Here is a 21,795-nt window from a genome sequence, read left to right as displayed (position 1 = left end):
CATTGGTAAGTTGGACTCAGGAGAATCTGGTTGTTAAGATTCAATGTTGTATCCTTCCAATGAAATGTAAAGATATATATTAGCTAGTGGGACAATTCATGACTACTAGTTTGTTTCAATTATGGTTTTTATTGGTACCATTCAATATTGTTTTATCAGTTTGGTTATCTGCAAGAGAGATGATTTTTTAGATGGTTCGCCTTCATCATCTCGTTCTTGGGATAATGTTTTTATCTCATATAATATGAGGATGGTCGTTTGTCTACCATACTGTTCTTCTTGTTTCGGTGGAAAGAGAGATAATATCACTATGGTTTTACTGGTTTTCTTAGGATAATGAATGAAGTTGCTTATATGCATAATTATATTAAACCTCTGTTTACAAGCCTGCTTTTCACTAGGTATTGATTGGGTTTAGTAATCCAGTTGTGATTGAGAATCGACTGGCTTAATGGTAGTTAAAACCATATGAGGTTGTCTTGAAAATCTTTCAAGTGAACTGATTGATAGGGCACGTGACCTATGTATCCCGGTGTTATTATATTGATGCAAAACTTAAAGAATGTCCTTGTTTGCCAGGTATCGTTTTGAATGACTATTTTATGGTTGATTCTTATATTGATGGTGGACATATGTACATAAAGTACTAATGTATGATTGGATTATGGTAAATCCAAGTATTGGCTAATAAAGCTGTGTGATCATATTGATTGTCTATTGAGACAAATGGTATTATATAATATGTATTGGTCGGACACACATTTCATCAGTATTTGCGCATATAAGTTACATGGGAACATGAATTTTATTTGAATGTCATACTATATTTGATATACAAGTAAAGTTGAATGGATAAGTTGGTATGGAAGTGTGGCGTGTAGGTCAAAATACGGTCTATGGGATCATGGTGGTCCACCTTAGTAAACCAACAAAAATTATGTTTCGAGTTCCCTAATTTAGGGAACCCTAGGGTTGCCCTAGGGCACCCTATTTTCAATTTTAGGGTTATCCATGGTCGCCCATGGTGCCCTACAGGAACCCTAGCAGGGTTTTGTATGACAAACCAATGCCCAGTCCAATCATCCCTATTCCATCTCATGGATAGTGGGATCATGGATCTATCCCATACCCGAATGCGCAGCGGAACCAAATCGTTTCAGGTTTCTTTCACATCCCATGAATAATCAATAATTAAAAACAAGAGGAATTAACATAGAATTGCTAAGCTGATGAGCCTCAAGTGCTGCTCCTCCAATAGACAATGGTTCTTCCTCCAATATGCACTCCAAGCAAACAAATCTGAACCTCCAATGGTGCAACCAAGGTTCTTCAAGCCAATCCTAGATGCTCTTTAGTTCTTCAAGTATAGATCTGGGTGTCTAAAACCCTAACTCTCAAACAAAGTAGAGAGCAACAAGAAGAAGAAGAAGAGATCACAAGAGAGAGAGGGGAGACCAAAAACCATCCAAGAGGGGGGCAGCCAGAAAACATGGAGACTTGGCCCCCCTACTGCGTTTTTGGTTCCTTTAAATAATACTAGGGTTTTTTAAAACCCTAGATGGGAAAATAAAATCCCAGTGAGAGTCAGACTTTCTCTCTCCTTGTTTGGCAGTTCTGTTTAAACTCAAAGTGCTTCTAATTAGTGAAGAAGCAGAATCTAATAGGGAATGATATAATTAATTACTTTATTTAATTTATGGATAATTATAATTAGCACCATATCCATTAATTAAATAAAGAACCAATTATTTTAATAAATTCCAAATAACTCCCTACATGATAGTAAATTATCATGTACAACCCCCCACTAATCAACACCATCATTATGGAATCTAGAACATGTACACTTGTACTGCCAAACCCCATTCCATAGTACATGTCCATATAAGAGTGTCTGTGTATCTGATCGGATCCCGCAAAACACGATAAAACACTTTATTCAAATAACTGCATATAATCTATTATTTTATGTAAAATAGGTTTTACAAAAACCATTTCCAAAATTGCACTGGATCTAGATTCTGATCCGACCATACACAGACAACCTCAATCTTGGTGTTCCACAATCGGGCAATGGTGACCTTGTTGAGTAACTCCTTCACTCACAAAGTGTTCGCGCATTACCAGAACATCGGCTTTGATTCACTTGAGTCTCAGTCATTGATGAACCAAAGAATGTGATCACACTTTGCAGCGACAGGGTTCCCTTAGGTAAAGAGTGTCGGTGACACATGTCTATCCCTTCCTATATCTGGCAGTAATACATGAGGGAATCAACAAAGTAGATTCTTCGTCAATACACAAATCGATGATGTGAATACTCGCATTCGTACTGATGAACACATTTATGTGTGAAATCTTAGGGCATAAAACATACATTTTGTCACATTGGACAGAGTTACTTCAGTGCTTTCTTGTGCTTTTCATGTTTTAGGTGAATTCTTGTGAAAATGGAGCAAAAGATGCTAAGAATAGCCGGAAACGCCCAGGAGTTGAGAAAACCAAGTTTGGAGGTGTTAATAGTATGGATGCGTAGCCCGTCGAGTCAGCTTTGCAACAGTTCAAATGACACTTGATTCCGAGTTGAAACGAAGAAGTTACAACCGTTTCCATGGGTAGGATTTATTTGTAATTATTGATAGTCGGTCGGGGACAAAGTAAAGCAGAAGTTCGGATTCCAGGAGCCTTAGCGCAATTATCAAAAATTATCTTTTTGTCAACCGAAAGATTCTATTTGGAAGGCTCTGCAGCAGTCCAACTTCAACTTGAGATATCTTGGGCTCATGAACTCCAAATTGGACGAAATTTGGGTCCATTTTGGGTGATTTTTTGTAAGGAATACAATAGTGAGGCCCATATAAGCATCCCATGCTCTATGTTTTTTGAAGGACAGATTTGATATTTCATTAATTGTGAGTGGAATCCTAGTCATCACCCTTGCTCTCTCTCTCCTCCAACTTTCCAAGGGCACTTTTGGAATTCTCCTTGGGATAGATTTCTTTTTAAAGATATTCTCTCACCTATGGAAGGTTGAAAAGTCAAAGATGCTTTGATCTCATTGCTTAGAGAAGATATCTACAAAGAAAAGGAAGCACAAGTTAGAATTAGAAAGTTACTTTTTAATAAATAGAAGGTTTATATATCTAGGATTCTTTTCTCTCCCTCTTTCTATTTTTTTATTTTTTCTTGGGATTCAAGGCAATGTAAAGGAGGAAGGAGAAGAGAATATTCTCTTTTCTTAGGAAATATTTCTCCTACCACTTCCCTCTTCTCTCTTCTCCCTTCCCCCTATACATACCCCTTGCCCTTTGGGTTGTAAGTTAGTTTTTTTTTAGTTACTTTTTAAGTTAGTTCTAGTTCAGTTTTTTTTAGTTAGTTTTAGTTTAGTTTTAATTCAGTTTTTAGTTCAATTCATTAATGAAATTTCTTCTTTTCCCCTTCTAGTTTTTGGTTTCTAGTTTTTAGTTTTGATTTCATGCTTTCAATTCCATGGTTGTAATGTTTTTGATTCATGCTTTAATTTTATGTCTTCAATATGGTTGTAATAGTTTTAGTTTAAGGCTTCCTAGTCTAAGTTCCTATGTTGATGACAAGACTTAGAGATTTAGAAGAGGAAGCCATGGTAAGTTTATTCAAGTATTCATGCAAGCAAGTTTAATGCGATTCAGTTCACTTTGTATTACTTTTAAGTTAATTAAATAGAGTGGCGTATATCTCTTCGTGTTCGACCCATAGCTACGATTGACCCGTACGCTTGCGGTATTATTTTAACTCAAACACATACCCTGACATCACATGTCTAGGCATACCCAATGCGACGACCATATGATAAGGGGGCCCAGCCCAAACCCTAGTCGTGACTACCATTTTAAGTAAAACTTACGGACACATAATGCTAAAAAAGTTTATATCGCATGTGAGAATATTAAACCAAAATGTATAAAGGTTCAATAGAAACTAAAACCGGATTGAACAGGACCGAACCGGGTGTGATGATATTAAACCAAAAGGTTTATGAAAGACTATTGATGTATGTATGCTCAATTTTTATTTCAACGGTTGTTAATATGCATGTGTTTTACTTGTACATGTGTAGATTATTATACAATAGCTGTCATTAATTCCAACCTGTTAACACTCATTAGCGAATACAAACTTAATGGTACAAACTATGTCGATTGGTACCGAAGCATTAAGTTGCTCCTGACTGCTGAAGAACTATACACAATTCTAGATGAACAAATTCCTCCTCAACCCGACCCAAATGATTTTGAGGCAAAAAAAGAAACTTAAAAGTTTCCATTCTATGTTCAAACTTGGGCAGCAAGGTTATTCTAATTTTGGAAACCTTGATTTAAAAGAATCAAATCCTTTCTCTAACTGTATCGGATCTGTATTGGAGAATAAGAAGAGTCCAATACGATAGGAACTTCTATTTTTGCATGTACAGGATTCCAATCCTAAACAACTTCTTCTCCTTTTTATTTTCTTAATTCCACAAAATAGATTATATCCAATCTATGAGGGAGAGTTTCTAATTTCGTGGAACTTCTTGCCCATCATGCCAGCTGTCCAAATTACCATGTAGGAATTCAGAAATCTGCCGAGACTCCTCCTAGAATTGCCTTTAGAGTCCTTGTTTAACATGTCTGCTGCCTCCTTTTTTATTTTTTAAACTAACTCAATAGCTATGCAATCTGTTCTCCACGCATAAGATTGATCTCCAACACTTGTTGAATTTATGTACATGAAGAATCCTTGAAGGGCATGTGACTGCTTCTCTTTTACCCCTTTTTTATTTAATAATAATGCATTGCTTCTTTCCATCAACTTATACACTGCATCAGGGCATCATTCGGCAGTAGCTATGTTTATATTCAACTAATGTGCTGCTGACATCACCATTCCACTTGAGTTGCCTATCATCAATCCACTAGGCATATAAAGAGTCCTTGAACTAAAGGTTTGGTTATTGAACCAAAGGTGGCTTAAACCGAACCATGCAGATATCTTGGCACTGTTGACACCAATAACAATATTACATGTGTTGCACATATGTTGTTCAACACATAGATAACAAACTCCCCCTTTGGAATTGGTGGCAACTTATATAACTTCAAACATCACGCATTGCCAAAGCTCCCCCTTGCTGAGATAACTTCTTGAAGTTGCCTCTCTCCCCCTTTGCCAACAATTTCAAAGGAAAGATATACACCTTAGGAAATAGCTTCGTTGACTCCACCTTCAGCAATTGAAGTGGAGGAGCAAAAGCGTCAAGCAATAAGCTCGAGCTCCCCCTTTCCAATGCGCCTAAGCGACTCAATGCTGGGGAAGGATAACCACACCCAATTTCTGACGAAGATACTCAAAGGGATCCTTAGGTAATGGTTTGGTGAATATATCAACAACTTGCTCCTTAGTAGGAACAAAATCTAACTGAACATCACCTTTAGTAACCGTCTCTCGTAGGAAATGATAACGAATGGAAATATATTTCGTATGAGAATGCATGACAGGAATTTTGGAGATATTTATGGCACTTGTATTATCACAAAATATGGAAATGGGTCATACTTGCTCAACACACAGATCCTTCAACATCTGTAGCATCCACAAGATCTATGTACAACATGATGTCGCCACTATGTACTCTGCCTCTGCTATTGAAAGAGATACCAAGTCTTGCTTCTTACTGTGCCACACAACTAGACTATTGCCTAAGTAGAAAGCTCCACCACTAGTACTCTTACGATCATCTATACTGCCTGCCCAATCTGCACCTGAGTATGCAGTAAGTGTGAAGTCACTCCCCCTGAGGTACCATAAACCATGCTCCATGGTCCCTCTAAGATATCAAAATATCCATTTAACCGCTGCAACATGTGACTCCTTTGGATTGGCTTGATAGCGTGCAACCATGCATACAACTTACAAGATATCTGGTCGTGATGCAGTCAGGTACAATAAACTCCCGATCATGGATCTGTACATTGTCTGATCAACTAGAGGTGACTCATCATCCTTGCTCAACTTGCATCCTATCACCATAGGTGTACTCACCGACTTACAATCTTCCATTTCATCAGTCAACATGTAGAGGTTTCCAGAAGTTCTCGTACCTGCTGCTACAAGCTTGCCGTTGCTTGATTTCCTGATCTCACATCCATAGGTGTTGAAGATGACATCATGCCCTTTATCACAGATCTGACTAATACTGAGCAAGTTATGTCTCAACCCTGTCATGTAGAGAACATCATGGGACTTTGCTTTTTTTCCAAAATTGACTGTGCCTTTGCCAACTATTTTTCCTCCATCATTGCTGCTGAACTAGACGGAGCCTCCATCATACTGTTGGTACTTCTCAAACATTTCTTTGTTACCTGTCATATGACATGAACAACCACTATCGAGAAGCCAAGGCATTGGCTTGTTTTGAGCTTTGAGAGCTGTCTTCACTACCATAGAACTGGCCTCCACAACATCCTTCTTTTTCACCCAAATAGTTTCATACTGGTTGTTTTGGGCTGAACAAGATTCTTTCTTTCCAGCATATTGTCCATACAAGGTACATTTATAGCATCTTAACACACCATCCATCAAAGAGAAAAAATGATTCCTAGAGGAGTAGTTTTTAGGAGCACTGTTCATCCTACATTCTAAAAGTCTATGGCCATAAGTATTGCAACTATAACAATAGCCATAAAATGGAGTGTACCTGAGTGGTGCAGCTGACCATGTAGATGGTGCATACCTCCAAGATTTTTGGTGTGCCAATTTGCTTCTGTTCTGTCTGGGGGTTACTTTCTTCAACTGTATGGGATCTTCAATCGTACCTTTTCCTTTCACAATTTGCTTTGATGACTCGCCCTCATAACCTAGACCAAACTTGAAGTGTGCAGGTCTGTGACAGCTCAATATCTCATCAAGTTTGTCTGTTTGAGGATTAGTGATTGAATGAGTGCTCTCAACATATTTGTTCACTTTGTTTCTAAGCATAGCAACCTCTGCCTCGAGCTTGCAGTAATCACCAAACTTGAGGGAGAGTTGAGTTTCAAGCTTATCAACAACCTTCTTGAACTCTTCAATCTGAACCTTCATCTCAAGCATTTTCTTTTCAGCTTCCTTGAGTTGCTTTGTAGTCTTCTTGTGGCTTTTGCATTCAGTCTTTAGCTCATCAAGAGCTGCAACAAGCTCTCCTTCTAAGTCTACCCTCCTCATCATCATTATCACCAGTGGTGGGGTGCTCATTAGACTTCTCAGTAATATCACTTAGTACCATGAATAGTGACTCATCTGCAGTATCATCATTTGACTCATCTTCAGAGCTATCATCTGAAGTGCTATTTTGGTGCTTGGAAATGAGTCCCTTACTCTTTGATTTCCCTTTCTTGAAGAATATTTTTTTCTTTTTGAATTGTTTGGGTTCTTCATCAGCATCTTTGCCCTTGTGTTGACACTTGGCAGCTCCACAATTGAAGCACTTGAATGGTAATTTACCTTTATACTTGCCTTTACCTTGCTTCAGTTTTCTGATGAAGTTCGTTTCACCATCATCAATATCAGCTTCAATATCATCTTCATCAGACTTGGGCTCAATCTGCTTTTTCTTTTGAACCTTGAATGCAGCTGTCTTGTCAGTAGCTTTAGGCCTGTCAATTCGCATCTCGAAAGCTGAAAGGGAACCATGCAGTTCATCCATGCTAAATGTATCATGATCCTTTGCTTCTTCAATGGCAGACACCTTCGAATCGAACCGGGGTGGCAATGATCTTAACACTTTCTTTACAATCACAGGGTCTTTGATTTCTTCCCCAAGTCCTCTAATGGCATTGATTGCCTCGTTAACCCTCAACATATAAGCCTCGATAGTTTCATCTTCAGCCATCTTTAGGCACTCGAACTGGACTCTATGAGTTTGTAGCTTTGCTTCTTTGATCTTGGTGTCTCCTTCATGAACACTGCATAGCTTATCCCAAATTTGTTTGGCAGTGGTACATCCCATAACTTTCACAAGTTCACTGTCAACTAGTCCACTCATCAATGCATTTTGAGCCTTACTGTCATTTTCGTAGGCTTTCTTCTGAGCATTCTCTGTCAATGGACCTTCCACAAGTGTATAACCAGTCTCAACTGACGAGTGACCTTAAGTAGGTTCGCATCCGAAGCTTCTAGAATGCATAATTTGTTCCATCGAACAGTGGTGCTTTGCTCCGGTCTGGTTTAAATTAAACTATTTTTTTATTTTGGTTTAATGTTATCACATGCGATATCAATTTTTTGAGTTTTATGCATCCATAAGTCTATGCTTTAAATTAGAGTCATGACTAGGGTTTGGGTTGGACACCCTTATCATATGGTCGTCAATGATTGGGGTTCTATGACCCAAAGCTGATGTGTTGGGGAACGTGTGAACATTTTGTGAGTGAAAGAGTCACTCAACAAAGTCTCCACTGCTCATTTGGGGAATATCAAGAGAGAGATTATCTATAGATGATCATATGAGAATAAGGATCCTATGCCATCTTAGAAATGGTTTGCAAAACTTATTTTCACATAAAATGATAGATTATATGTATGTTTTGATTAAAAATGTTTGATCGTGTTTTGCGGATTCCGATCACGTATATAGACACTTTGATATTGACATGTATGGAATGGGGTTTGACAGTATTTAAATACATTCCCTAGATTCCATAATGACGATGTTCATTAGTGGAGGGTTGGTACTTAATAAAGTGTGATGCCGCGATCCTTGTACCATAGGGATGCATGACTAGAGTGTACACCTAGGCTCCACTTTTCCACCAGGATTATTGATGCAGTATCTAAGGCTAACTCATTTATAACGAAAATTCAATAGATCAAGAGAGAAATAGTATAATATTAATAATATCAGAGTTTGCGAAAGCTACATTGTAATATATATACAAACTGTTGCAATTTATCCAAAAGGTCACAATTCTTTCCAATCAGGATTTATGTATTACATAGTATTTAGATAATACATTATTAATGAAATGAAAACAAAAGAATACGTAAAGTACCAAAAGATGTCCACCCAACTAAGAATCACTATTCCCCATGGGAACAAACATCGCAATAGCAGTCCAGTCCATGCTCCTCAACCTCAGAAGTCCACCAGTCCTCACTACTGCCCTAAGGAATCACATACTTTGAGCCACCTGGCTCCACCACACCTGCATCAACATCTAAAAGAAGGTTTCCTTAAGGAATGAGCTTCACTAAGCCCAATGAGTAATCAGATCATACAAGCAAACACATATATACATAAATGCACAGATGTCATGATGCATGAATGCATTAGTTAATTTTCCACCTAACATAAGTAGCATCATAAGTCAGGTCTAGTGCTACTACAACACCCTAGGTAGCATCCCTGACTTCAACCCCTCACACGGATGGTAGCCTGATGATGACAAACCATAGTTATGCTGGGAGCCTGCTGGTCTTGGTACCTACATCGGCCTTGCTGGTCCCAGTACCTTGATCGGTCTCGCTGGTTTACCCAGCAAACCCCCGATGTTTAATCCTACTACCACAGTTTCGGTCCTACATCAGAATCGCCACTCCTAGTACCTCGATCGGTCTCGCTTGTTTTTCTGGGAGGATTATCCAACACATAAACCCCTGTTTACAAGGGTCGTAGCACTGGGTATAAATCACCCTAACCAGCATACAACTAAATGCATATTAGGATATGTACATATGTAGGCCAAAGGTCTAGTCCATAGTACCTCGCTTGGTCTCATTATCCTCTCGCTCCCTCTAGTTTACACATGGCACATACAATTTTATTATCACATGACGATCCCATTGATTACGCCCATCTAACAATCACCATTCATTCCCACAATCACGCCTATCTCACAATGACCATTCATTCTCACAACTCTTCACATAACCATCATCCATTCACTATTCACATGCATGTCTCAACAAATATTCATATCCACATTCATAATCTCACCATAATTGTTTGAATGTAAACATAATTCCTAAGCATCTAACATTCAACATGATAGCATCCTACATAGCTACCCCCAGACTAACATTCATATGAGGTATGAAATTCCAATTAGACAACCATAGTGATTATACATCATTGACATATTAGGCATAGCACATGCGTGAATGGCATTCACATATTATGAGTGGGAAACATTCCGAAAATAAGGTCAAGTATCATAAATTTCTTCACCTTGTGTTTCCGACCTATTATCCTATTCACGGCCCAAAATCCTAGATACTGGTATGTCCCCGTGTGTATTTAAGTGCCCTAGGCATGTGCACAAACATAGGATAGTCAGTGGTTTAGTCCCCAAGAGAGAGAGAGAGAGAGAGAGAGAGAGAGAGAGAGTTCAAGGTCCTCAAATTCCCAAAATAGGGCACCAACAGATGCATTCTACCCTGTCTGACAGATGCAAAAATACCATGCATATGCCAATAAAACACTCGAGAGTGTCTGGAAGAAACAATTGTCCCTGTCCGGCAGATACACTCATGGGTTCCATCTGCCGGTGAACCCAGTTTGTACTTGCCGGTGTCTACTGAGTTTACAAATGTGGATTTGGTATTGTGATCTTAAACTTTTGGCTCGAATGAGGCATACCCCTGGGGTTTGGATGGTTCCCTAACCATGAGGATCAACTCAATCTAGGGTTTTATGCATTCAACCCTTTTGGGTTCCTCGGCCATAGGGTTTATATTGATTTCTCATCAAGTCATGAAGAGGAGGTAGAAATAGGATGCATTTGGGTTTAGGGAGACTCACTTAGAGTCCCCATATGTGACTTAATACATATCCCCATGTGTCTCCTAAATTCTTCTTCTCTTCTTTTTTCTCCCCAAATTGATTTAGGTCACTCAAATGAGGGAAATGGCCAGATAGTGAAATGTTTTCCTATTTAGAGCACATGGGCACTAAGGCCTATTTGGTTATGTGCCTAACACTATTCATAATATTTCTCATTAATTCCCCCATTAACCCTTATAAGTTTACATGCTAAGTACCACTTAGAGTGGAATGACCTTAATACCCCTAGTCTAGGTTAGCATCAAGTAGGGGTAGGTCCTACTTAGGGTTAGGTGGGATCCACATCCATTTAATATTGTTTTATTTGTATTTGTAAGTTACTACTCATGCTCAAAATATATAATAAGTGAATAGCAGCTCAACTTCTACCAAAAAAAAAAGAATAGCAGCTCACCTAATCAAAGTCTTCCCCCAGAACTCCAAAGAGCTTTCTCATCTCGATGCATGCTTCGCAAAGACACAAAGTGTCGATGTTACATGACACTGGATTCCTTCTCCGAGCTCTTCTTCTAGGACTAATGCTTGGAGGTAAATAAGTGATTTGTCTATTAACAAATCTTCCCCACTCTTGATAGAGGAATCTCTCTTCGACAGGGTTTTCTGTCCTCGGGTTAAGGATCTTATGTGTCTTCTAAATTGTTTGCTTGAATAGCTCACCGGCATAGGGAGCATCCCAAGCTACGCTACAATACACACACAAGTTCAAATTAGTACGAGTTTAGGCACGGGTGTAACATAAAGTGTTATTATATATGGCTATTTTTGGGATTTGCTAATTAAATAATTGATTTATTTAATTTAATGGATTCGGTGCAACTTTTTTATTGTCTATTAAAATTAAAATAAATAATTATTTACTTTCCATTTTAGATTATGCTTCTTCCCTAATTAAAAGCACACTAGGATTGGACGTTGGGATTCATCAAACTCAAAGAAAGAGAGAGAGAGAGAGTCAGACTCTAAGAAGGACTACAGAGGCAGCCCCACTTGGGGCATTATATAAACACAGTGGGTGGAGCCGCCCCATGCGTGGCATGATTTTCGGCTCACCTCCCTCTGATCGAACTCTCTTCTCTCTCTCTCTCTCTCTCTCTCTCTCTCTCTCTCTCTCTCTCTCTCTCTCTTGTCTCTTCTCTTGTTATCTTGGTTTGCATCCTAAAACCTTGAGAACTTAGGGTTTGGTGAAACCCAAGTTTTGATTGTTGAAGAGATCACTCTTTTGACTTGGAAAATCTTGGCTGCACCAAGAAAGGTTCAAGAACATCTTTCCCTGTGTGCTCGTTGGAGGAAGAACCACTATCCAGAGGAGGAGCAACACTTGAGGTTCTTTAGTTTAGCAAATCTAACTAACTCTTTTGTGGTTAATCTTGTATGGTTTAAAATTCATGGGATAAGAAAGAACCTGAATCGATTATTTCCGCTGCGCATTCAAGTATGGGATGATTTTTGTTATTCCATGTGATTATGGAAAGAGATGGTTTTTCATACTATTTTTTATTCCACCCACCAACACAACATTACAACATTTAAATCATAACAATGACATATCTCATGAAAAAAAAAACATAATAATGACATAAAAAAGGAGAAGGTATCCTCACATGGGAAATTCTCTTATTGACTTCGTCAAATAGGGGGCAAGGGAACTATTATGAATTCGATTGGGCATTTATTTCAATTTGACTACATTTAGTTTTGGTCGCATGAAAATTTTTGCCCATAAAAAATTACCTTGATCAGATTAGGATCGGAAACTTGTGATTTGCATATAAAAATGAAAGACAACCCATCCAATCTCCGGTTGAACAGGAAGATGCAATATATTTAAACACAATATATTTCACGGTTAGTGAACTACAAAATAGGCCATGTATTGAACCATCAAAGGGGGCCGGCTCAAGTTCATTATTAGAACACTTGCAAGCCATCCCGGCCCATGGAATCCAAAGGAGTGGATTCCACCTGGATGGCTTGCAAGCGTTCAAAAACGTTCTTGTATGTGAATCTGAGCTGTGTCTCCCCTGGGGTTAGTTCGGCTGATAAAGGGCGTAGTGCAATGTCATGAGGTCCCCAGATCAAGCCTCCATGATCTCTTGTTACATGAGTCTATGGAGGGTGGGTTCGTGTAACCGGGATTTGCCCTTGGCCTAAACCGTAAAATCGGACAGGTTAGAGGGTTCTATGTTACAAAAAAAAAAAAAAAAACTTGAGCCGTGTCCACCATCAAAGTGGTTCGTTCCTGTTCAATCCGGTTATTGCTCCAAGATAACCACTAAAACTAAGACCGTTCAATTTGATGTCCTGAAAAGATTTATTGGTTTTGACCAAATTTTGACCTTTTTATCACTTCAATTAGCCTAAGGGTGTCAAATGGTGCGGTTCTGGTTATTTGATTCAGTTGCGGTGCAGTTTATATTTTGATAAGGTGAAATCAAAACTGAACCGGAGAGGAATCAGCCAAAACCAGAGTCGTTTTGTATATGGTCCGATTTTATCGATTTCTATTCGGTTTTCGTTATCCGATTCACAATCGATTTACATGCGGTTTGTGTAGTGTCGTTTTGGGAATCAGTAATGAAGACAACCTTGGTTTTCAAGGCCTTTATATTCCTGTGTTTCCCTATTCTCTCCTCCCTCATTCATCATATTTCGTATGCCTATGTGATAAAAATAAAAAACTTTCCTTCTTCACCTTCCTTTTCTATTATTTGTTTTTCCTTTTTTTTTTTCTTCTCCACTCTCATATGATGAACAAACTATTTTTTCTATTAAAAAGTAGGATTTTGTTAATCTATTTTAACATCATCCATAATTTTCAATTCATACTTGAATAAATTTAATATATAGTTAACCCATGGCATTTTATTTATTTTAGGTTTCATATTGATACAATAATTATATTTATTAAATTAATTATATGTTATTAATTAATCCAATTGATGCATGGGTTAGTATTAGAGTAAGAGGTCTATTCGATTTTTTCAATTTCTTATTTGGTTTAGAACGCGGTTTTGCGATGAATATCAAAACCGAACAGAGAAGAGAACCTATAAAGTCAAAACCAGATCATTTTTCTACGGTGCGGTTCGATTCGATCGTAAACAGTCGGTTTCGATTCCGATATTTGGTTTCAGTTCTATTTTGACATCCTTATTAGCCACACGTTGATTAACTTCCTCCCCTAAATTTAGCACAAAAAATTGCTCAAAACCTTAGCAAAAACATATTCTGTGCTGATTGGCATGGAAAAAAGAAATCACGATTCCCTTTTTCTGTCGCGGAGAAAGAATTCGCATTCTTTTCTTCTCCTGCGACTGAATTAAATCCCTGTTCTTCCTTCTTTGCTTGAATCCCGATGATTTTCTGCATGATTTCTTCGAACTTACAATAGATTTAGCTTATTCTTTAATAAACGTTTTCTGATCAATAAAAACTCGTTTTTTGAGCTTTGAAGATAGTACAGATACCAGAATGACGTACCGCCGGAGCTCTTCCGCCATGATTCTCGGCCTACAGAAGAACGAGGTCTGGCAGATCGTCACAAAGGATCTTTTTCGTGTATGGTCGATGTTTTTGCAGCAAAAGGTTCCAATGAAGAGGGATTACCAACTGGCTTATGAAGAGAATTCAAAGGAATCATTGCTCCCCAATGAAGAAGTTTCCCGCTTCCGCAAGGCTTCACAGAATCCGGCCGAAGTTCCTAGAGGTTATCTGGCGGTTTATGTGGGATCAGAGCTCCGGCGATATGTCATTCCGGCAATTTATCTGTCTTTTCCTGATTTTAGGGTTTTGATGGAGAGGATAGCAGAGGAATTTGGGTTTGAACAAGAAGGAGGGTTGAAAATTCCATGCGAGGAAGAAGACTTTGGGGAGATTCTGCTCAAATGTTTAGAGACACACCGGAAGATGAAGAAGGGAAAGAAGTAGTACAGGATGGCTTGACCAAGTGATCTACAGCTTGATCTGATGTTAGTATAAATGATTCTGTTTCATTGGCATAGATCTGTTGCGAAAAGTAGGTCTTTAGATCTGTTGCGAAAAAACAAAAAAAAAAAAGAATGTTTACTCCCGTAAACATCTTGAAGGCCTCCCCAGGGTGACGTAGTTCAGCAAACATGCAAGTATAAATAGGCCGGGGATTTTATTTCTCCCTATTTTTTTAGGGAAAGCTCCATCTGTTTGCAAGGGAAATAATGGGGAAGGGAACTGAAATTAAATAATAACTTGTAATTATTACCTAATATTATTATCTGATATATTTCTTTTTTTGTTTTTCTTTTTTTTGTTTGATAAATCTAATTATTAAAATTTAAGGAGAGGGATTGTTGAGCAAGCGACACAAAGAAACGCATCAACGCATTAGATGCAGTAAAGCAATATCATACATGAAGGAGGAGGGTAGAAAAATCATTTTATGTTCGAAAGAGAGATAGACAGAGAAAAATAAGGATGTCAGAATGTCAGTCGATACGTTGTCGAGAATTTTGTATGGTTTGGTTGGTTTGATACAAAAGATAAAAAGTAGATACCCAAACCATATCGTATCATATTGTACTGTACCAAATACAAATTGTATTTTCAAAAAAACCGATACCATACAGACTCGGTACAGTTTCGGTTCAATTTCTTATTCGATATCAAATACGATTTCTTATTGGTTATGAGGTCTTGTCATCTTGAGCCGTAGAAGCACAACACTGCACAAATCACAACCCTGAACTATAGAGAAATTAAGAATAGAAACTTAGAATGGTTAGTAGGTCTAGGGTTTTGACTTTTGTGGTTTTTGTCTTTACAATTTCTTTTTTAAGTATTTTACTCTTTTGACTTACACTTTATATTATTCTATACGTATATTATTTATATGTAACCGAACTGAATTATGGTTAGTAGGTCTAGGGTTTGATTTTTCAGACCCGGGGGCAGGGTTAGGCTGGGCTAGGGTTGAGGCCTCGGGGTGAGCCCGACCCGGCCTTGTATGTATATTATATATATTAGGGCAAATTTAACGAACACCCCCTCTAAGTATTCAATATGTCACGAACACCCCAAACTTTGAAAAAATATCATAGACTACCCTTATTTTATGATTATATTTCAACTTAGTCCACTCCATTAGGCTTTTATAGTTAAGTTGTTCTTAGATTTTTTATAATGACCAAATTACCCTTAAGAAGTTACCATAATGCCCTTAAGGGTAAAACCGCCCAATTTACCCAAAAACAAACTGTACATTCATCGTTTTCTTTTCTTTAATCAAAATCTCAAACAGCCAAACCCAAACCAAGTTTTTCACTCAATTGACTCCACAAAGCAAACCCAAACCAAGTGTTATGCCAAGAAATTTGCAGGAGTTTCTTTGATAACACTTAAACGATGAAGAATTTGGAGATCTCAATTAGATCGATTCGTTCTGGTTCGAACTAGAACACAGAAGAAGTAAAGAAAAATGGAAAGAAATGAGATCCAGTCCAATTTCAGATGAGAGAGTTCTTGGGAGAGAGAAAAAGCGATCCCTCTTTCGTTCCCGCTCGTCCTATTTATAGTTTTTTCACAGATTCTTGTTCTCTTATTGTCTTTCCAAGAATACCCCTTCCAGAATCTTGATTTTCTGCTCTTGGGCTCACGTGGATCAGGTTACAGTAGATCTTTTTCCTCAATCTTCTTTTTACCACTTGCCTTTTGATTTCTCCTTGCCACGTGTCTTCATAGGATTGAACAACGACAAATTGTTCATATCATTTGCCCCCCACTCCTTGTGTTTCTGAGGTTGAACAAAAGGAGTGATCGTCCTTTCCTTTAAATTTAACTTGGAGAATTATTTCACCAAAGCTATGGACGGTAACATGTCTTCGATGATCGGCTCAATTCGCATGTTCAGCTGCTGTGTGGACATGTTCCTTCCCCAAACATGTTCAGAGTTGTTTATGTCTTTTTTTATTTTTCCATTTATGATCATGTCTGGGGCCCATAAACGAATCATTATTCCTCCGCCGCCATTTGTTACCCTACTATTTGTCTTTCCCAAAAAAGTCCTTTTGTTGTTTCTTCCTATTTTGGGGATCCACGCTTTCCTTCAAAAAGTATTTGGAAAGGTTGAGATTCAAACTCTTCTCCCTCTGGGTATTTGCTTGTCGTTTAAGCTTCGTACGAGCGATTCGATGCCCCTATTTATCATTTTCTTTTCTTAGTTTTCGCTATTTGATCCCCACCACACATTTGAATCTATGGAGATGATCTGGAGCGTCCCTTTCCTCTGCACTCAAGTTCTTAAATACTCTGTCTCTTTCATCTTCCTGTTCTTCCTATCGTCTTTTGGAACTCTGCCATTTTTCAAGTTCTTCAAGTGCCCAAGCTCTTCCCGCTCTTTACCCGTCATCTGAGGACTCTTTCTTTTACTTAGCGCCATCTTCCTCTTCGACTTCCAATCTTATTCGAGTAAGTCCCTCTCTCCTTTCCTTTGTCTATTAATTTCTTTGCTTTACTTTGAGAGAAATGTCTACTCCAGTGAGTTCTTCTAAATCCAGTACAGAGGACGAAGTTGCCGCCCTACTTCAATAGGGAGAACGTTTATATTATCCCTCAATAGATAAGGATCTCCTTGAGTGTCGTCCGTCAGGGCCCACTCAATTGTCTCGAGTCTAGTCTGGTGCTGGCGCCAGTTCTTCTAACCCTAGCTCTTCGAAGATGAATATTCCAAAGAAATCTTCCCACTCTCCTAGTCCTCCCCGCAAGAGGAAGCCATCTAAATCTGCAAACAAAAAATCTGATGATAGTAGCCATCCCTCCTCTGATCCTACTAGTGGGAAATCCATCGCTGATATCCCTTCAGTGATAGGGATTGCCAAAGTGGTCGATTACCAGAGGGTTTTCTCCATTCCAGATACTATTGATCTCAGGGCTGCCAATCCCAGTGATAGGTTTAATTCTTCATTCTCTGGAGAAATTGCTATGATCGTAGACTCCTTTGTAGTGGGCTTTTGTCTTCCATTCCCTTCTTTTATTTCCCAGCTTTTGACCCACTATGAATTGGTTCCATGTCAGTTAGTCCCCAATTGTTGGAGGATGGTTTGTGGGTTAATGCTTAGGTGTATGGGGCTGCACAGACCCCTATCACTTGACCTGTTCATCCGTTGCTTCATGCTCAGTGCCCACAAACACCAGTTTGGCATATATACTCTTCGTCAAAGGTCTTCCAACATTCCAATCATGGAAACTCCTATATCCTTTATTCATGCCTGGAAGCAGAGATTTTTCTGGGCTTCCTACACCAATCTTAGTTTCCCCAGTCAATGGGGTTATCCCAAGGCCTATAAGGTGAATTGTTATACCCGCACCCCAAATATACCCCTATACCCCGGGGCAGTTTAGACTTTTACCTAAGGGGCAATACCACGGTGGCATTGGCCAACACCTGTAACCTTAAACTTAAAATATTACTAAAAGTATCCCCTCGATGACCTGGAAGTGTGGGCCAAAGCCCCACAACTTTCCTTAAAGTTTGGACCCTGACAGTAGCACCGGAGTCACGAACAGACTCACTCGCACTGAATCCGCTCAAGGATCCGCCCATGCTGTCATTTGCCTTTTTGGTTTATTTTCCTATGGGACCCACATCCCTGTATCCCGAACACTATAATTGGACCTTTGGACCATATGGACCTCTACCCTTACCATTAGATGGTTAGTTGAACCATGAAAATGGGCCCATAAAGCATAACTTAAAGGAATGATGGGTATTATGCACCCTAACCAAAAACCAAACAGACCCTAGAGGACAATTAAGTCCTATGGACTTAGGATACACCCCAAACATGACCTAATGGACCTAATGGTTATGACTAAGGCCAAACAAGCCCTAAGACCTAACTAAAATCCATTTAAAGACCTAAGGGCCACTACGTGTTTGGGGGTGCCTAAACTAAACATGGCCTAAGGCCCATTTAACCCTTAAAAGGATAAGAGAATCCTTATTCTCTTATCTCTCCCCCTCCCAAGCAAACCGTGGAGGAGAAGAGACAAGAGAAGAAGGAGAAGGAGGAAGGAAGAAGAAGGAGTGGAAGTAGGAGAGGAATAGGAGGGGAAGGGAAGAAGATGGGAGCTATGCCAAAATGGCTGGCTGCCCCACATCTCCTCCCCAAGCTGACCTGACCCAAGGGAGAAGAGAAAGAGGAGGAGGAGAGATGGAAAGGATGGTTGGAAGGAGAATCTCACCAAGGTAAGATTCCAAGCATGGAATCTATCTCTCTCTCTCTCCATTTCCATTTTGTATTTTTGATGATTTCTTAAGGTTGGACTAACCTAGGGTTCCAATTGGGACTCAAGGTGATGCTTGGCCCTAATTGGGAGCTCTAATGGAGCTAATCTAGACCTCTAAGTACTGCATTTGCAGCCATTGTGGTAAACCCTTGGTCCTAAGCCTTGGACTAATTTGAGACCAAACCTTGAAGGATCTTGGATCCTTGAGATGAACCTAGGTTCTAGTGAACCTAAGGAGCCTTAGACACCTCTCCCTTGTCCCTGAGAGCTTGGGGTACTCCAAGCTTCAAGCTGGAGCAAAAGCCCTCTGAAATCTCGGAAGAGACTGTCGGCAGATGAATGACCGGATCCACCAATCATGGTACCGTCCGTTAATCCGTCCAGTATAACCCCTGTGTGTTGGACTGCCCGGATGAAGGAATGGACTCAAGTCTGTTGCATTTGCCCGAGGCCAGTTGCTCTCGGGTATGTCTCAGGGATTGAACGGATGCAGGGGGAACCCAAGAAGCACATCCGCCCATTGATCCGCTCCCTTATAGGTGTGTCTCAGGTGTCGAATGGATGAACGATCAGATTCAAGTGAAATGTTCCGCTCGTGGGTCTGCTCGCTTTGTTTTTACCTTTTAGCCTGAACGGAGTCAGGGACGGACTCACCTCTACTGCAACCGTCCGTGAGTCCGCTTGTGCTGTCTTGGTTGAAATCTGATTTTAACCTTAAGGGCCTAGCATGGGACCTTTCTATGCATGCTTTAATGAGTATTTTTGTATTCCTAGGCTACCAAATTCGATGGATAGCGGGAAGCCCAGGTGAGATTCATGTCAACCACACACGGCGATGCCCGTGTTAGGTGAGTGGGTTCTGGGTGACTTTGTTGGGTTTGAATAAATACATAATGTGAAATCTTAAGCATGTTATTATAATTATAAGCATTGTGCGCATTGCATTAATTATCTCATATGTGAACTATTATGATTGCGATATTACTCTCACCATTATATCAGGCTACGGTGCTGGGTGTGCCGGTACCGGAATCCCAATTTATTTAATTATGAAAACTGTTATATGTCATCCTGATCTGTATGTGCCATGCCGTGCTGGTACCCGGGTACTAGATGGAATGGGACGTTGATGCACCCGGAATACCTCTCGGGATGATAGGACTTGCATATAGTATATTTGTGGCTAAGATGCTTGTTCCCTTATGCTACAACCCTTGCCAACAGGGGTTTATGTGTTGGATAGTTTGAGCACCTAATGGCTGTGGAGGCAGGAGAGGCCAGGTCAGGGGTAGTGATGGCTATCGGGGTCTACCACTAGGTGGTCATGATGGCTTCTACTGGCATAGGTCCCCTCGTGATAACTGAGGTTTCACTGGGGCGATAGGATAAGTGACCCTCAGTGTCTCCCGAGTTATCACAGTAGCATATACTTGATCGATAGAATTGTGTGCTAGGTGGAAAATGAATCTAACATTAGCATGCATCATTCTAGTTGATATTGATTGTATGGTGTATGTGCATTCCCCTTTGCTCCCTCACTAGCTAGTGTAGCTAACCCCATTGCGCAACCACTTTTTAGTTGTATGCAGGAGGTACTACTTTGATGAGCACCGTTGGATCCAAATCAAGTGGGGCCAGAGGCTGTGACTTGGATGTAGATGCACACCCAATATTTGTGCCCTTGGGGCAATTAATTATTATTTAATTCCTATCTTCATTCCAAAATCATGTACAAATCGTAAGTTTATTTATATAGGAGAGATTGAATGGTTACCTTTATAAACAGTGTACTATGTGTTATCATTAGAGAACCGATGCTCTATAATTCCACATGATTGAATTTAATTTTTCTTTCATTAACTCTGTATCTGGAACGACTTATCCCATATTGGTACGTTCTTTTTTGTTATCAATATGTGATGATAAGGTGGACTGTGGCTCGGGACACTGTATCTGTGATCCTGATAGGTATTGGGATGACACGAGTTGTCCCAGTCAGCCCCTATGTGTCAGTATATATATTACATCGGGATGGGGGCGTGACATGAATAGACCTAGTCCCTTTGATCCTGAGGATGAAAAGACCTTGGAGATGATCATGGAGAGTGGAAAGTCCCACATCATCACAAATAAGGTGATTGATGCCTTTAATATGTCTGAGATTGGTAGGGTCTATCTATTCCCAGTCTATGTTCACTATATACAGGACTATATCAATGCCTCGTACTAACTCTTTCCTCTCATTCCTCATCATTATATTTTTTGTAGTGGATCTATTAGAGACCATGGACTTTCTCAAAGCGGGAGATGTAAAGCTCTCTGGCAAGAATTTGGCATTCCAATCTGCTGCTCACACCAAGAAGAGAAAACTTGAACAAGGCTCCTCGACGAAGGGCCCCAATGGAGGGTTTAGTCAGGAAGAAGGGAAAGACCCCACATAATTCTAGGCATAAGCTTGGTGATTCTGGGTCTATGGTCTTAGACCTTACCGATAATGATGCTCACGATGGGTCCCTCCTGGATCATCAGAAAGGTCCTTCGTCCTTTGTTAATTTGAAAGAGATGGAGAGGAAGCAAAATGAGGAGAAAGAGAGAAAGCAAAAGGAAGAGAATGAGGGAAAGAACCCCCCAAGTGAGGGCGAACAGAGAAAATCGTTTGATGTGCTTGTTCCTGAATGGAAGATTCAGGTTAACCAGGAAGT

At 39.6% G+C, this 21,795-nt stretch overlaps 2 protein-coding genes across 2 annotated transcripts; both read right to left on the bottom strand.

The window, feature by feature from the left end:
• Positions 1–5,619: 5,619 nt before the first annotated feature.
• LOC122659336 (uncharacterized mitochondrial protein AtMg00810-like) lies at positions 5,620–6,243 on the bottom strand. Its single transcript, XM_043854459.1, has 2 exons — positions 5,933–6,243; positions 5,620–5,845 (listed from the first exon to the last, which is right to left on the bottom strand). Exons 1-2 carry the CDS (start codon positions 6,241–6,243, stop codon positions 5,620–5,622), a joined length of 537 nt encoding a protein of 178 aa, XP_043710394.1.
• A 931-nt stretch (positions 6,244–7,174) lies between these two features.
• Positions 7,175–8,038, bottom strand: LOC122659335. The gene has a single exon (XM_043854458.1). The coding sequence runs from the start codon at positions 8,036–8,038 to the stop codon at positions 7,175–7,177; it is 864 nt and encodes a 287-aa protein (XP_043710393.1).
• Between the last annotated feature and the right edge of the window lie 13,757 nt (positions 8,039–21,795).

This window comes from Telopea speciosissima, chromosome 4 (assembly GCF_018873765.1).
Source record: "Telopea speciosissima isolate NSW1024214 ecotype Mountain lineage chromosome 4, Tspe_v1, whole genome shotgun sequence".
Taxonomy (NCBI): domain Eukaryota; kingdom Viridiplantae; phylum Streptophyta; class Magnoliopsida; order Proteales; family Proteaceae; genus Telopea; species Telopea speciosissima.
This window is presented reverse-complemented; position numbering and strand designations above follow the sequence as displayed.

Excerpts from the sequence above, each read along its gene's own strand:
- LOC122659336 (XM_043854459.1), bottom strand. The coding sequence starts at position 6,243 with ATGACAGGGTTGAGACATAACTTGCTCAGTATTAGTCAGATCTGTGAT. Across the intron at positions 5,846-5,932 it reads GCATCACGACCAGATATCTT|AGGGACCATGGAGCATGGTT; the intron begins GTAAGTTGTATG and ends TTGATATCTTAG.
- LOC122659335 (XM_043854458.1), bottom strand. The coding sequence starts at position 8,038 with ATGAGTGGACTAGTTGACAGTGAACTTGTGAAAGTTATGGGATGTACC.